Below are 14,729 nucleotides of genomic sequence, written 5' to 3' on the forward strand. Positions count from 1 at the left end.
CGCCCGGAGCCTGTGCCCCGCAACGGGAGAGGCCGCAGCAGAGGGAGGCCCGCATACCACAAAAAAAAAAAAAAAAAAAAAAAAAAAGTTAGCATGTAACTCAAGAAAAAAAAGAAGCTGTTAATAGATCCTTTGGGCTTTAATGGATCTCTACATGCAGGGAAGAATTAGATCTAAACCTGAGAGAAATGATGGTAAAAGTTAGCATGTAACTCAAGAAAAAAAAAGCTCTTAATTCAGGCCACAAATTAACCCTTCTTATTTTTTTTTAATTAAACATTTTCTGTATGAGTAAAAGATTGCCAAAAAAGAAAACACGAAACTCATTATATTTGCAGTGGAAATACTTATTAACCACAATTTTAGAAGCAATAGTCTATTGCAAGAAAGAAAGCAGAAAAATTTAGGAATCTTTCCAAAATAGATGATTGTTCTGTGCTTTGGTAGAGCTTTATATCCCTATGAAATAATTATTTCAATGACATATGTAGACCTATCGTATCCTGACCTGTAATATGAGAGAAAAGGTAATGAAGTACTTGACTCTGCTGAACAGACCAGTCAGGATATACCACTTTTAGTTTTGAACATGCTCTGATAACAACCAAATGATGAGAGGACTTGAAACTATGTCACATGAAGAATGGTTTAAAGACTGAGGGTGTTTGGTTTTGGCGATCAGGCTTATCCCAGAATATCTGCAGGGCCTGGGACAATTAAGAGTACAGATAAAGACCTAAACATCACAGGTCTAAATATTCTGGGTGCCCCAAAATGAGGACCAGTGAATTGCATTAAAAGAGAAACAAATTTCGGTTCTATATGAAGAAGCACTTTATAACAGAGCTTCCTGGGCCTCCCTCGTGGCGCACTGGTTAAGAATCTGCCTGCCAATGCAGGGGACACGGGTTCGAACCCTGGTCTGGGAATATCCCACATGCCATGGAAAAACTAAGCCCGTGTGCCACAACTACTGAGCCTGCACCCTAGAGCCCACAAGCCACAACTACTGAGTCCGTGTGCCACAACTACTGAGCCTGCACTCTAGAGCCCACAAGCCACAACTACTGAGTCCGTGTGCCACAACTACTGAGCCTGCACTCTAGAGCCCACAAGCCACAACTACTGAGTCCGTGTGCCACAACTACTGAGCCTGCACTCTAGAGCCCACAAGCCACAACTACTGAGTCCGTGTGCCACAACTACTGAAGCCCGCGTGCTTAGAACCCACGCACCGCAACGAAGAGCAGCCCCTGCTCTCCACTCGAGTGGTGCAACTCGAGAAAGCCTGCACGCAGCAACAAAGACCCAACGCAGCCAAAAATAAATAAATAAAATAAATAAGTTTATTAAAAAACAAATAAAGAGCTTCCTAAGGAGAGGTTAGGTTACTCTGTTAGGCATCAAGTGATAATGAGGTTCAAGCACATGTAGGAGGATCCTTAATCAAACATGTAACAAAGGAATTTCAAACATCTAATGATGGACAGCTAATGACGGATAAAATGATATATTTGGCTCTGAGATTCCAAGAAAAAAGAAAAGTTTGAATGTAACTGGCTAAAATACCACAAAAGCAAATATTTCAGTTCCTCTATGATTTATATGACTTTTTAACAAAGAGAACCATATACATTTTAGAAAGTGATTTCGTGCTTTGTGGGTTTTAAACAAGCCTGGCAGGCAAAGTACCTACTGATTCAATTTTCTTTAGGTACAGAAGAGAAAAAGTCTCTTACTCTTTGATCTTCTCTTGAGTCTTTCTTACACTTAGTCATCAGTAAAGAATTTTATGTCTTGTGGAATGGTACAAGTAGGGTAAGGCACAGAACTACGTACATGATCTAAAATCTACCTCTGTACTGCCTGAACTTTGACTTGGAAGGAGAGAGAGGGGGAGATAATTAGCCATTCCACATTCTCTATAGTGTTGCCTTTCAACAAAAGGGAAAGAATACAAATATCAAATCATGCATTTGAAACGAACATAATATTTTATGTCAATTATATCTCAATTTTTAAAAAGGAAAGAAGTAGAGGTGGTCAAATTTCATGAAAGATTAATTTGTGACCACAACATTTCTTAATCAAAAGAGAAAACTATAGCCCTAATATGTTAAACAAAGTTTCTTTTTTAAAGGGAGAAAAGGGGAAAGAAAAGGAGAAGGAGCAAAGCTGGGAAATGGAAGAACCATGCCTTCTAGGATTCCATTCATAGAATGTAAATTCCACTAACATAGAGATTTTGTCTTTTTTTGTAAGCTGCTTATATCCCAAGCGCCAAGAACAATACCTTGCATGTGGCAGATACTCAGTAAATCTGTTGAATAAATGAACTTAATAAAAATTAACTGATCAATAACTATATGCCAAGAGGCACTAAACATGATGCTTTCATGACCAAAATGGTAACTTGGTCTCTTATTCATCATGCAAAGTGAAAAGAAGACTTCAATTTCAAAAACTTAGTGTGAAAACGGGCTAGATCTACGTATTTATATTCAAAGATTAGAAAGGCTGGATCAAGAGGCAGAATAGAAGGATGTGGAGCTCACCTTCTCCTACAAATACATCAGAACTACATCTACATGTGGAACCCTTCTCACAGAATACCTGCTTGAACGCCGGCAGATCTCATAAAACCAAAGTTGCAAGAAAGATCACCATGTAACCAGGTAGGATGAAAGAAAAAAAAAAAAAAAAAAAAGAAGAATCAGGACGGGACCTGTGCCCCTGGCAGAGAGCTATGAAAGAGGAAAGATTCCCTCACCCTGGGAAGTCTCTTCACTGGTGGTGAGATCAGCTGGGACAGAAAGGGAGCTTCAGAGGCTCAGAGAAGAGTCAGCAGCTGGTTTACAGCAGGCGGAACAGATAGAGACCAACACAGAGGGTCCTGGCCACCTCCCTGCCCTCCCCAGCCTGAGATGCGCATCTGCTGGTGTGTGCGGGGGCGGGGGGGGGGCTGGGTGCTGAAACTTGGGTTTCAGAGGACAGATCTGGGGAGAGGAATGGGGTTGGTTGTGTGGAGACAGCCTGAAGGGGCTGAAGTGTGGTCCAAGCCACAATCAGGGGTGTGCGCAGGAAGGAACTTGGGTCTGCCACTGAAGTCCCATTGTTAATGCTCGAAGGGAGGGGCAGGGCCCCTGCCATAGCAGCCTCCCATTCTTGGAGTGCTCATGGCAGGCGCAGCTCTGCCTCTATGAGCTCTGGGAGAGTGTAAGCACCAGAGGATTGTCCATACTTGGAGGCAGGGCTGAAAGCCAAACTGATCCCCAGGGGCCGTGTGACTTTGGAAGCAGGGCTGAAATCTGAGTGTCCCAGCGGTTGTGGGATCTGTGAATTTAGGCACTTTGTAAACTCAGTGCCCGTGGGACATCCGATCAGATTACTGGTGATCTCATGGATGGGGCGGGTCCAGCGATAGTGGCTGTGGGCTTTGCCACAGTCTGGGCTGACTCAGTAGCTCTACGATGGGTCCAGGTGCAAGACTTTGGCAGTCCCGGTACCTGATCTCAGCAGTCCTGCACCAAGGGATCTGCGCTAGTGGCTTTGTGAGCACAGCACCTGAGGGACACCCAGGACAACTGCCTGAATTTCCACGGTTGAGGTGGGGCCGAGGGCAGTGCCAAAACAGTGTACTCTGTGAATCCACACAACGGGTGACAGGCAACATCACAGAGCGCACTTCCTGGTGGACAGCTCCTACAAAGGAATACTCAGTGGCTCCTCTCCCTGCTCCAGCCCCGCCTACCTCACACCGCAGTTCAGAAACAGATCTGGGGGTGTCTACTCCAACAAGTGGGGAGCAGACCTTGCCCCCAACAGGGCTGTGACAAGCACAGACCAAAGAGGAGGGCCCATTCAACATCCAGTGCAGGCTCTGGTCACCACAACAACAATTACACCCTCTATCAAGGAGATAATGGCCAACACACACTGAGGAAAGATGTGGCAGGTATCCATACTAAAAACAGCCCTCACACTAAAAATATTAGACTCATGGAGCATACACAGGGACACTTCCACATAAAAAGAGCCCTTCAGGACCACAGTAGATAACTGTTTCTCTTAAATTCATAAAGTCAGAGAAATATGAGTAAAATGAAGAAGCAGAGGAACCACTCCCGATTTAAAGATCAAGAGAGTTCCCCTGAAAGAACAAAGAATGAAGCAGACCTCTCCAGTTTACTAGACCCTGAGTTCAAGAAGGAAGTAATGAAAATACTGAAGGAATGAAGAAGGGCTATTGATAGAAATGCAGATTACTATAAAAAGCAATTAGAAACTATAAAGAGGAGCCAATTAAAATTAGAAAACTCATTTGCAAAGACAAAAGCTGAGCTAAAGGCAATAAATAGCAAACTGGATAATGCAGAAGAATGAATAAGTGATCTGGAAGACAGAATAATGGAAATCATCCAATCAGATCAGCAGACAGAAAGACAAATGAAAAAAAAATGAAAGCAATATACAAGACCTATGGGATAATATAAAGCATCCCAATCTATGCATAAGAGGGATTCCAAGAAGGAGAAGAAAAAGAAAAGGGGATCGAAAATACATTTGAAGACATTATGGCTGAAAATTTTCCAAACCTAAAGAAGGAAACAGATATCCAGGTACAGAAAGCACAGAGGGTCCCAAACAAGATGAACCCAAACAGACCTATACCAAGACATATTATGACTAAAATGGCAAAAGTTTAAGACAGAGGGAGGATTCTAAAGGCAGCAAGAGAAAATAAAGAGTATATGACAAGGGGACACCCATAAGGCTCTCAGCTGATTTCTACACAGAAACACTGCAGGCCAGAAGGGAGTGGCAAGATATATTCAAAGTCCTGAAAGGGAAAAACCTGCAAAACAGGATACTCTACCCAGCAATATTATCACTTAGAATAGAAAGAGAGATAAAGAATTTCTCAGACAAGCAAAAACTAAAAGAATACAGCAATACTAAACCTATCCTAAAAGAAATATTGAAAGGTATTCTCTAAATAGAAAAGAAGCAAGAATCTATAGGAAAGAGAAAATCACAATCGGAAAGTAAATCAAATAAGCCAATAGACAGATTTTTAAAAAGTCAAAAAAAAAATTTGTGAAAGCAATAACTACAATGAACATCAAAAGGATAAACACAAAGATGTAAAAGATGACATCAAAATCATATAATGTGGGGGAGGAGAGTAAGAAATGTAGATTTTTTGTTTGTTTGTCTGAAAGTCTCTTTATTCCTTTGCTTGTTCTTTATTATGAAATGCTTGAGACATGTCAAGTGGTTTTTTTTTGTTGTTGTTGTTTGTTTTTTTTTGTGGACACACTGCACAGCTTTCAGGACGTTAGTTTCCTGACCACAGATCGAACCCAGGCCCCTGGCAGTGAAAGCACTGAGTCCTAACCACTGGGCCACAAGGGAACTCCCAATTTTTTTTTTTTAGAATGTGTTTGAGTCTATAGGACTACCAGTCTAAAGCAAAAAGATATAGTAATGAGTTAACATACTTGAAAAACAGAGTGAAAAACAGAGTAACCACAAATCAAAAACATACAACAGATTCACAAAAACCAAAAAGAAGAGAACATAAGCATAATACAAAAGAAAATCATCAAACCACAAAAAGAAAACAAAAAGCAAAAGGAACAAAGAAGAAATACAAAAACAACTGCAAAACAAGGTTTAAAATGGTAATAAATACATATCTATCAATAATTACCTTAAATGTAATGAACTAAATGCTCCAAACAAAAGACACAGAGTGGGGAGGGGATAAATTAGGAGTTTGGGATTAACATATATATACTACTATATATGAAATAACCAACAAGGACCTATTGTATAGCACAGGGAACTATACTCAGTATTTTATAATAACCTATAAGGGAAAAGAATCTGAAAAAAATAGATATATGTGTATGTATAACTGAATCGCTCTGCTGTACATCTGAAACTAACAAAACATTGTAAATCAATCATATCAATAGTTCAATAAAAAAAGAAAATCATATGTACTCTCAAGTACAGCTGTAAATAGTAATTATGCTCCTAAGCCTGAAAAAATCTCACCCAAAGCCTTAAAACAGTGTGAAAAACATAAGAAAAGTCTCCATGATACTAAAAAAAAAAAAAAAGACACAGAATGGCAGATTGCATACAAAAAAACAAGAGCCTACAATGTGCTGCCTAGAACAGACCCACTTTCGGGCGAAGAATACAGTAAGTCCCCTATATACGAACAAGTTCTGTTCTGAGAGCGTGTTTGTAAGTCCAACAAAGTTAGCCTAGGTATCCAACTAACACAACTGGCTATATACTACTGTACTGTAATAGGTTTATAATACTTTTCACACAAATAATACATAAAAAACAAACAAACACAAAAAATAAAGAAGACATTTTTAATCTTACAGTACAGTACCTTGAAAAGTACAGTAGTACAGTACAACAGCTGGCATACAGGGGCTGGCATCAAGTAAACAGGCAAGAAGAGTTACTGACTGGAGGAGAGAGAGGAGGTGGGAGACAGTAGAGCTGAAGGATCGTCAGCAATAGGAGATGGAGGGCAAGCTGCAATTTCACTCACACCTGACGCTGATGGAAGGCATGTTCGCATCTTTGAAAGTTCACAACTTGAAGGTTCATATGTAGGGGACTTACTGTACACATAGAGTGAAAGTGAGGGGATGGAAAAAGATATTTCGCGCAAACAGAAATGAAAAGAAAGCGAGTATAGCAATATTCACATCAGACAAAATAGACTTTAAAACAAAGGCCATAAAAAAAAGATGAAAAAGGCCACTATATAATGATAAAAGGATCAATACAAGAGGAGGATATTACACTCGTTAACATATATGCACCCAATAGAGGAGCACATAAATACGTAAAACAAATACTAACAGACATAAAGGGAGAAATTGACAAGAGTACAATAATAGTAGGAGACCCCACTCACATCAATGGACAGATCTTCCAGACAGAAAATCAATAAGGCAATGGAGATCCTAAATGACACAATAGACCGACTGGATTTAATTGATATTTTTAGGACATTACATCCAAACAAACAGAATACACATTCTTTTCAAGTGCACATGGAACATTCTCTAGGATTGACCACATACTAGGACACAAAACAAGCCTCAACTAATCTAAGAGGATAGAAATTACTTCAAGCATCTTTTCTGACCACAGCAGCATGAAACTAGAAATCAACCACAGAAAGAGAAATGAGAAAAAACGATTACATGGAGACTAAACAACATGCTACTAAAAAAACAATGGATCAATGATGAAATGAAAGAGGAAATTAAAAAATACCTTGAGACAAATGACAATGAAAACACAATCATACACAATCTATGGGATGCAGCAAAAGCAGTTCTCAGAGGGAAGTTCATAGCGATACAGGCCTTCCTCAAAAAAACAAGAAAAATCTCAAATAAACAACCTAACCTACCACCTAAAAGAATTAGAAAAAGAACAAACAAAACCTAAAGCCAGTGTAAGGAAGGAAATAATAAAGGTCATGGAGCAAATAAATACAATGGAGATTTTTAAAAACAATTGAAAAAAATCAATAAAACCATGAGCTGGTTCTTTGAAAGGTAAGCAAAATTGACAAGCCTCCGGCGAGGCTCACCAAGAAGAAAAGAGAGAGTACCCAAATAAACAAAATAAAAAATGAAAGAGGAAAAATAGACTAAACAACATGCTACTAAAAAAACAATGGATCAATGATGAAATGAAAGAGGAAATTAAAAAATACCTTGAGACAAATGACAATGAAAACACAATCATACACAATCTATGGGATGCAGCAAAAGCAGTTCTCAGAGGGAAGTTCATAGCGATACAGGCCTTCCTCAAAAAAACAAGAAAAATCTCAAATAAACAACCTAACCTACCACCTAAAAGAATTAGAAAAAGAACAAACAAAACAAATAGAGAGTAAAAAACAATAGAAAAAAATTAGTAAAACCAAGAGGTGGTTCTTTGAAAGGGTAAACAAAGTTGACAAAACTCTGGCCAGGCTCACCAAGAAGAAAAGAGAGAGTACCCAAATAAACAAAATAAAAAATGAAAGAGGAAAAATAACAACCAATACTGCAGAAATACAAAGAACTGTAAGAGAATACTATGAACAATTATATGCCAACAAATTGGAAAACCTAGAAGAACAAGTTTCTGCAAACTGAAGTCCAGGACCAGATGCCTTTACTGGGGACTTTTACCAAACAGGCAAAGAACTTACACTGATCCTTCTCAATCCCTTCCAAAAGACTGAAGAGGAGAGAACACTCCCAAAGCCATTCTATGAAGCTGTCATTGCCCTGATACCAAAACAAGACAAAGACAATACCAAAGGGACTTCCCTCGTGGTGCAGTGGTTAAGAACCCACCTGCCAATGCAGGGGACACAGGATCGATCACTGGTCTAGGAAGATCCCACATGCTGTGAAGCAACTAAGCCCGTGTGCCACAACTACTGAGCCTGTGCTCAGTGACACAACTACTGAGCCCACGTGCCACAACTACTGAAGCCAGCGTGATCTAAGGCCCGTGTACTGCAACTACTGAGCCTGCATTTTTCAACTACTGAAGCCTGCACGCCTAGAGCCCGTGCTCTGCAACAAGAGAAGCCACTGCAATGAGAAGCCGGCACACCGCAACGAAGAGTAGGCCCCGCTCATTGCAACTACAGAAAGCCCGCGTGCAGCAACCAAGACCCAATGCAGCCAAAAAATAAATTAAAAAATAAATTTAAAAAAGAGACAATACCAAAAAAGAAAACTACAGGCCCATATCTTTGATGACTATAGATACAAAAATTCTCAACAAAATATTAGTAAACTGAATCCAACAACATATAAAAAAGATCATAGGCCTTGATCAAGTGGATTCATCCCAGGGTCACAAGGATGGTTCAACATACACAAATCAATCAACATGATACACCATAACAAGAAAAGAAAAGAAAAGAGAAGAGAAAAGAAAAGAAAAGAAAAGAAAAGAAAAGAAAAGAAAGGAAAAGAAAAGAAGAGAAAAGAACTACATGATCACCTCAACAGATGCAGAAAAAGCATTTGATAAAATGCTTTTGGATGCTTCAACATCCATTCATGATAAAAACTCTCACCAAAGTGGGTATAGAGGGAACATATCTCAACATAATAAAAGCTATTTATGATAAACCCACAGCCAACATAATACTCAATGGTGAAAAGCTGAAAGCCTTCCTGCTAAAATCTGGAAGAAGACAAGGATGCCCACTCTCACCACTTCTATTCAACACAGTATTGGAAGTCCTAGCCACAGCAATCAGACAAGAAAAAGAAATAAAAGGTATCCAAATTGGAAGAGAAGAGGTAAAACTGTCATATGCAGATGACATGATATATATAGAAAACCCTAGAGACTCTACACAAAACTACTAGAACGGATAAATGAATTCAGCAAGGTAGCAGGATACAAGATTAACATACAGAAATCGGTTGCATTTCTTACATTAACAACGAAATACCAGAAAGGGAAAGTAAAAACACATTTAAAAAAATAATAATAAATTTATTTATTTATTTATAGCTGCATTGGGTCTTCGTCGCTGCACACGGGCTTTCTCTAGTTGCAGCAAGCGGGGGCTACTCTTCGTTGTGGTGCGTGGGCTTCTCACTGTGGTGGCTTCTCTTGTTGCGGAGCATGGGCTCTAGGCATGCGGGCTCAGTAGTTGTGGCTCACGGGCTCTAGAGCACAGGCTCAGTAGTTGTACGCATGGGCTTAGTAGCTCTGCGGCATGTGGGGTCTTCCCAGACCAGGGCTTGAACCCATGTCCCCTGAATTGGCAGGTGGATTCTTAACCACTGCACCACCAGGGAAGCTCACACATTCTCTTTTGTGGTGTGTGGGCCTCCCTCTGTTGTGGCCTCTCCCGTTGCGGAGCACAGACTCCGGACGCGCAGGCTCAGCGGCCATGGCTCACGGGCCCAGCCGCTCCGCGGCATGTGGGATCCTCCCAGACCGGGGCGCGAACCCGGTTCCCCTGCATCGGCAGGCGGACGCGCAACCACTGCGCCACCAGGGAAGCCCCACACATTCTCTTTTAAAATCGCATCAAAAAAACCAAAAAACTTAGGAATAAACCTGACCAAGGAGGTGAAAGACTTATATGCTGAGAACTATAACACACTGATAAAGGAAACTGAAGATGATTTAAAGAATTGAAAGGTATACCATGCCCTTGGATTGGAAGAATTAATATCATTAAAATGGCCATACTACCCAAAGCAATCTACAGATTTAATGTGATCGCTATCAAATTACCCATAACATTTTTCACAGAACAAGAACAAATAATCCTAACATTTAGGTGTGACCATAAAAGACCGAGAATTGACAAAGCAATCCTGAGGAAAAAGAACAAAGCAGGAGGCATAACCCTCCCAGACTTCAGACAATGCTACAAAGCTACAGTAATCAAAACAGCATGGTACTGGCACAAAAAACAGACACATGGATCAATGGAACAGAACAGAGAGTGTAGAAATAAACAACCCACACACCTACAGTCAATTAATCTTAGACAAGGAAACAAGAATATACAATGGAGAAAAGACAGTTTCTTCAGCAAGTGGTGTTGGGAAAGCTGGGCAGCTGCATGTAAATCAATGAAGTTAGAGCACATCCTCACACCGTACACAAAAATAAACTCAAAATAGCTTAAAAACTTAAATATAAGACACGACACTGTAAAATTCTTAGAAGAGAACACAGGCAAAACATTCTCTGACATAAATTGTACCAATGTTTTCTTAGGTCAGTTTCCCAAGGCAATAGAAATAAAAGCAAAAATAAACAAATGGGACCTATGCAAACTTATAAGCTTTTGCATAGCAAAGGAAACGGTAAATAAAATGAAAAGACAACCTATGGACTGTGAGAAAATATTTGCAAATGATTCGACCAACAGGGCTTAACTTCCAAAATATACAAACAGCTCATACAACTGAATAACAAAAAAATGAACAACCCAATCAAAACTTGGGCAGAAGACCTAAACAGACATTTCTCTAAAGAAGACATACAGATGGCCAACAGGCACATGAAAAGATGCTCAACATCACTAATTATCAGAGAAATGCAAATCAAGACTACAATGAGGTATCACCTGATACTGGTCAGAATGGCTATCCTCAAAAAGCCTACCAATAATAAATGCTGGAGAGGATGTGGAGAAAAGGGAACCCTTCTACACTACTGGTGGGAATGTAAATTGGTGCAGCCACTATGGAAAACAGTATGGAGGTTCCTCAAGAAACTAAAAATAGAGTTGCCATATGACGCAGCAATCCCACTCCTGGGCATATATCCAGAGGAAACTCTAATTCGGAAAGATACATGCACCCCAATGTTCACAGTAGCACTATTTACAATAGCCAAGACATGCAAGCAACTTAAATGTCCATCAACAGATGAATGAATAAAGAAGATGTGGTATATATACACAATGGAATACTACTCAGCCATAAAAAAGAATGAAATAATGCCATCTGCAGCAATATGGATGGATCTAGAGATTATCACACTAAGTGAAGTAAGTCAGAAAGAGAAAGACAAATACCATATGATATCACATGTGGAATCTAAAATATGACACAAATGAACTTATTTATGAAACAGAAACAGACTCACAGACATAGAGAACAAACTTACGGTTACCAAAGGTGGGATTAGCAGATACAAACTACTATATATAAAACAGATAAACAACAAGGTCCCACTGTATACCACAGGGAACTATATTCAATATCCTGTGATAAACCATAATGGAAAAGAATGTGAAAAAGAATACATACATTTATACATAACTGAATCACTTTGCTGTACACCAGAATCTAACACAACATTGTAAATCAACTATATGTCGATAAAAAAATAATACATTCAAAGATTAGAATATTTTGTATATAACAGATGAAGTATTGGTCTACTTTCTTTGTAAAAGTAGAAAATTTTACAGAAAAGAAGATTACAAGGGTCTTTGTGGCATAACTGTAGAACTAATTGATCCAGAGAACAAGTTTCTAACTGATCAGTTTAGTAATTTATGAAAAATGGCGATATTAAAAGCATAAATCATCTTCTTCAAGAAGAAAAAGACATCTGGAAAGCTAGCTTAGCAATTGAGGCCCACTGAGATCCAATAAACCCAATGATTTTGATCATTTTTACAAATTATACCAGGGTTGTGAAGATGTGACTGACCGAGCCTATTATGTAGTAGTCATAGTGATCAATGACTGGTAGATATGTCCTAAAGAGACCTACTATCCTCTCAACATTTTGCTTGTGGAGTTACAGCCTTTGTATAAGTTTTCTATAGAGTTGAAAGAAAACAGCAAGACAGGGGATTTCGAAAACAGTTGGCAAATTAGATCACTGCCAAAGAAAAGGGCAGAAGGGCTCTACTAACATGGAACAGACTCAGCTTCTCTCTTCTTTCTAGATTATGCCCTGCTGAGGCAGATGTGCTCCCCTTCTCAGTTCAGTTACTTCTCGGCTCCTCTTTTTTACCATTCCCTCCTCAAATTCTTCCTTTCTGATTTATATGCTATTGAATTAAAACTTTTTGCTCATCAGAAATTTCTGCTATAGGACTAAATCCAACTATTTCAACTACCACAGAATAGCTTCTTCTTAATTCTGAACCATCTGAGCCAACTCAGATAACCCAAGTGAGAAAAAGGTGCCTGGAAGCAAATAATATGGTAAAACTGAGTACCTGCTTTATGTATAAATGCATTTTGAACAATATGCAAATATATTTTAGTTTTTTTCTAAGATATTAAATTAATTTGAACAAGACAATTACTTAAAATTTTCTTTTTAGAATATAGAAACATACCTACTTGGCCAGTTGCCACTATGTTGATAAATTTGGGGTGCTGATTTATAGTGAGGCACAGAATATCATCATTATGTTCCTGATAAAAACTCTGAGTCCCTAGAAAAAAAAGAATTTGAGAATTAAATCTGAAAACTTTAAGGTGAAATAGTCAAATGCACTTACACAGAGTAATAAACTGCTGTGTTTAACTTACTTGCTTATTTAACACACATACACGTATATATTTTTTGTGGCCGTGCCGTGCGGCTTGCAGGATCTTAGCTCCCCGACCAGGGATTGAAACTGTACCCCCTGCAGTGGAAGCGCCAAGTCTTAACCACTGGACTGCCAGGGAAGTCCCAACACATGTATTTTTTAAAATTAATTAATTTATTTATTTTTGGCTGTGTTGGGTCTTTGTTGCTGCACGCAGGCTTTCTCCTGGGCTGTGGTGAGTGGGGGCTACTCTTCGTCGCGGTGCGTGGGCTTCTCCTTGAGGTGGCTTCTCTTGTTGCAGAGCACAGGCTCTAGGCGCACGAGCTTCAGTAGTTGTGGCACGTGGGCTCAGTAGTTGTGGCTCGCAGGCTCCAGAGTGCAGGCTCAGCAGCTGTGGCACACGGGCCTAGTTGCTCCACGGCATGTGGGATCCTCCCAGACCAGGACTCGAACCCGTGTCCCCTGCATTGGTAGGCGGATTCCCAACCACTGCGCCACCAGGGAAGTCCCCCAACACATATTTTTTGAGCTCAACATATACACTTCATCCTAAGGATGGAAACATGACCAAGAAATCCTTAAAGTAACGGAACCCTGAAAGGCATAAACCATGTAATACGAGGTTGAAGACATCAAGTGCCACAAGAGAGTTAAAGACCAAAATGCTATGGGAATTTGTAGCAGATTCTTCTTCTTACGAGCAGATGGAACTTCTGGACTGACACGACAGATTCTGTAAATGTGAAGGTGAGTGGGGAAGGACCTTCCAGGGAGAGGGATACTTGAAGCAAAGGTACAAAGGCCTTCCAGGGAGAGGGATACTTGAAGCAAAGGTACTGGGTATGCATATAGATGGCTCATTTGGCTGAAGTGTAGGGTAACAAAAAAGAAAAGTAAGAAATAGGTTGGGCAGGCAAATTGGAACTAGAATTACAGAGGATTTTGAAAACAAGCCTATTATTAAATTTCATATTTATTCTGTAGTCAGTGGGGAGGTACCAAAGAATCCTGATCAAAGAAGTAATGTGATTACTCTAGCAGTAGTGACAGTGCAGAGACCTTAGCAGACTATGACTGTGCAGGAGGCAATAAAGGTAGGCTTGTGCAAGTAAAACGGAGAGGTGGGAAATGAGGTCAGGACGGTAGACTGGGTCGAGATGATAGAGTACCATCAATACTAGGTCCTCCGAAAAGCCAAAGAAAACATTTTTAAAATGTCATTTAACATATTTAACATTACTTTAAAACAACTTCTCAAAGTGAAATGGGCTTCATATTTCCCAGGGCTGGGAGTTCAGTTAAAGGAACAAACAAGTAATTATATGTGCTATTGGCTAAATTAGTAGATCAGCTAATAGGTCAAGACTTCTTAGACTGTAAACATAGCAATGTATCCCCATAAAGGTGAGAGGTCAAATAACCAGAACTGGAGCAGGTGCTTAGTCTTCCCTCTGCCATCTCTCTCTACATCCCATCATTAGAAAGATGATTAATTAAAAATCAGGAAATTAAAAATAAAGAAAATTACAAGTATAAATATGAAAGTGTATTTATACTTTCATCCCTATGTAATTTGTCTTTTGTTATCATCTCTATTCTTTTTGAAGGATAAGTGAAGCCTCAAAGAGGATTT

The 14,729-nt window shown here is 39.6% G+C and overlaps 1 protein-coding gene across 5 annotated transcripts in view; it reads right to left on the reverse strand.

Moving 5' to 3' along the window:
- Positions 1-14,729, reverse strand: part of EML5 (EMAP like 5) — a 178,514-nt gene that overhangs the window by 29,054 nt on the left and 134,731 nt on the right. For all 5 annotated transcript variants that reach the window (XM_024130935.3, XM_028496289.2, XM_055088668.1 and 2 more), the window contains one exon: positions 12,899-12,997. In XM_024130935.3, coding sequence (XP_023986703.1) covers positions 12,899-12,997 — 99 coding nt within the window. The remainder of the gene's footprint in view (positions 1-12,898; positions 12,998-14,729) is intronic.

Source organism: Physeter macrocephalus, chromosome 11, assembly GCF_002837175.3.
Source record: "Physeter macrocephalus isolate SW-GA chromosome 11, ASM283717v5, whole genome shotgun sequence".
NCBI lineage: Eukaryota > Metazoa > Chordata > Mammalia > Artiodactyla > Physeteridae > Physeter > Physeter macrocephalus.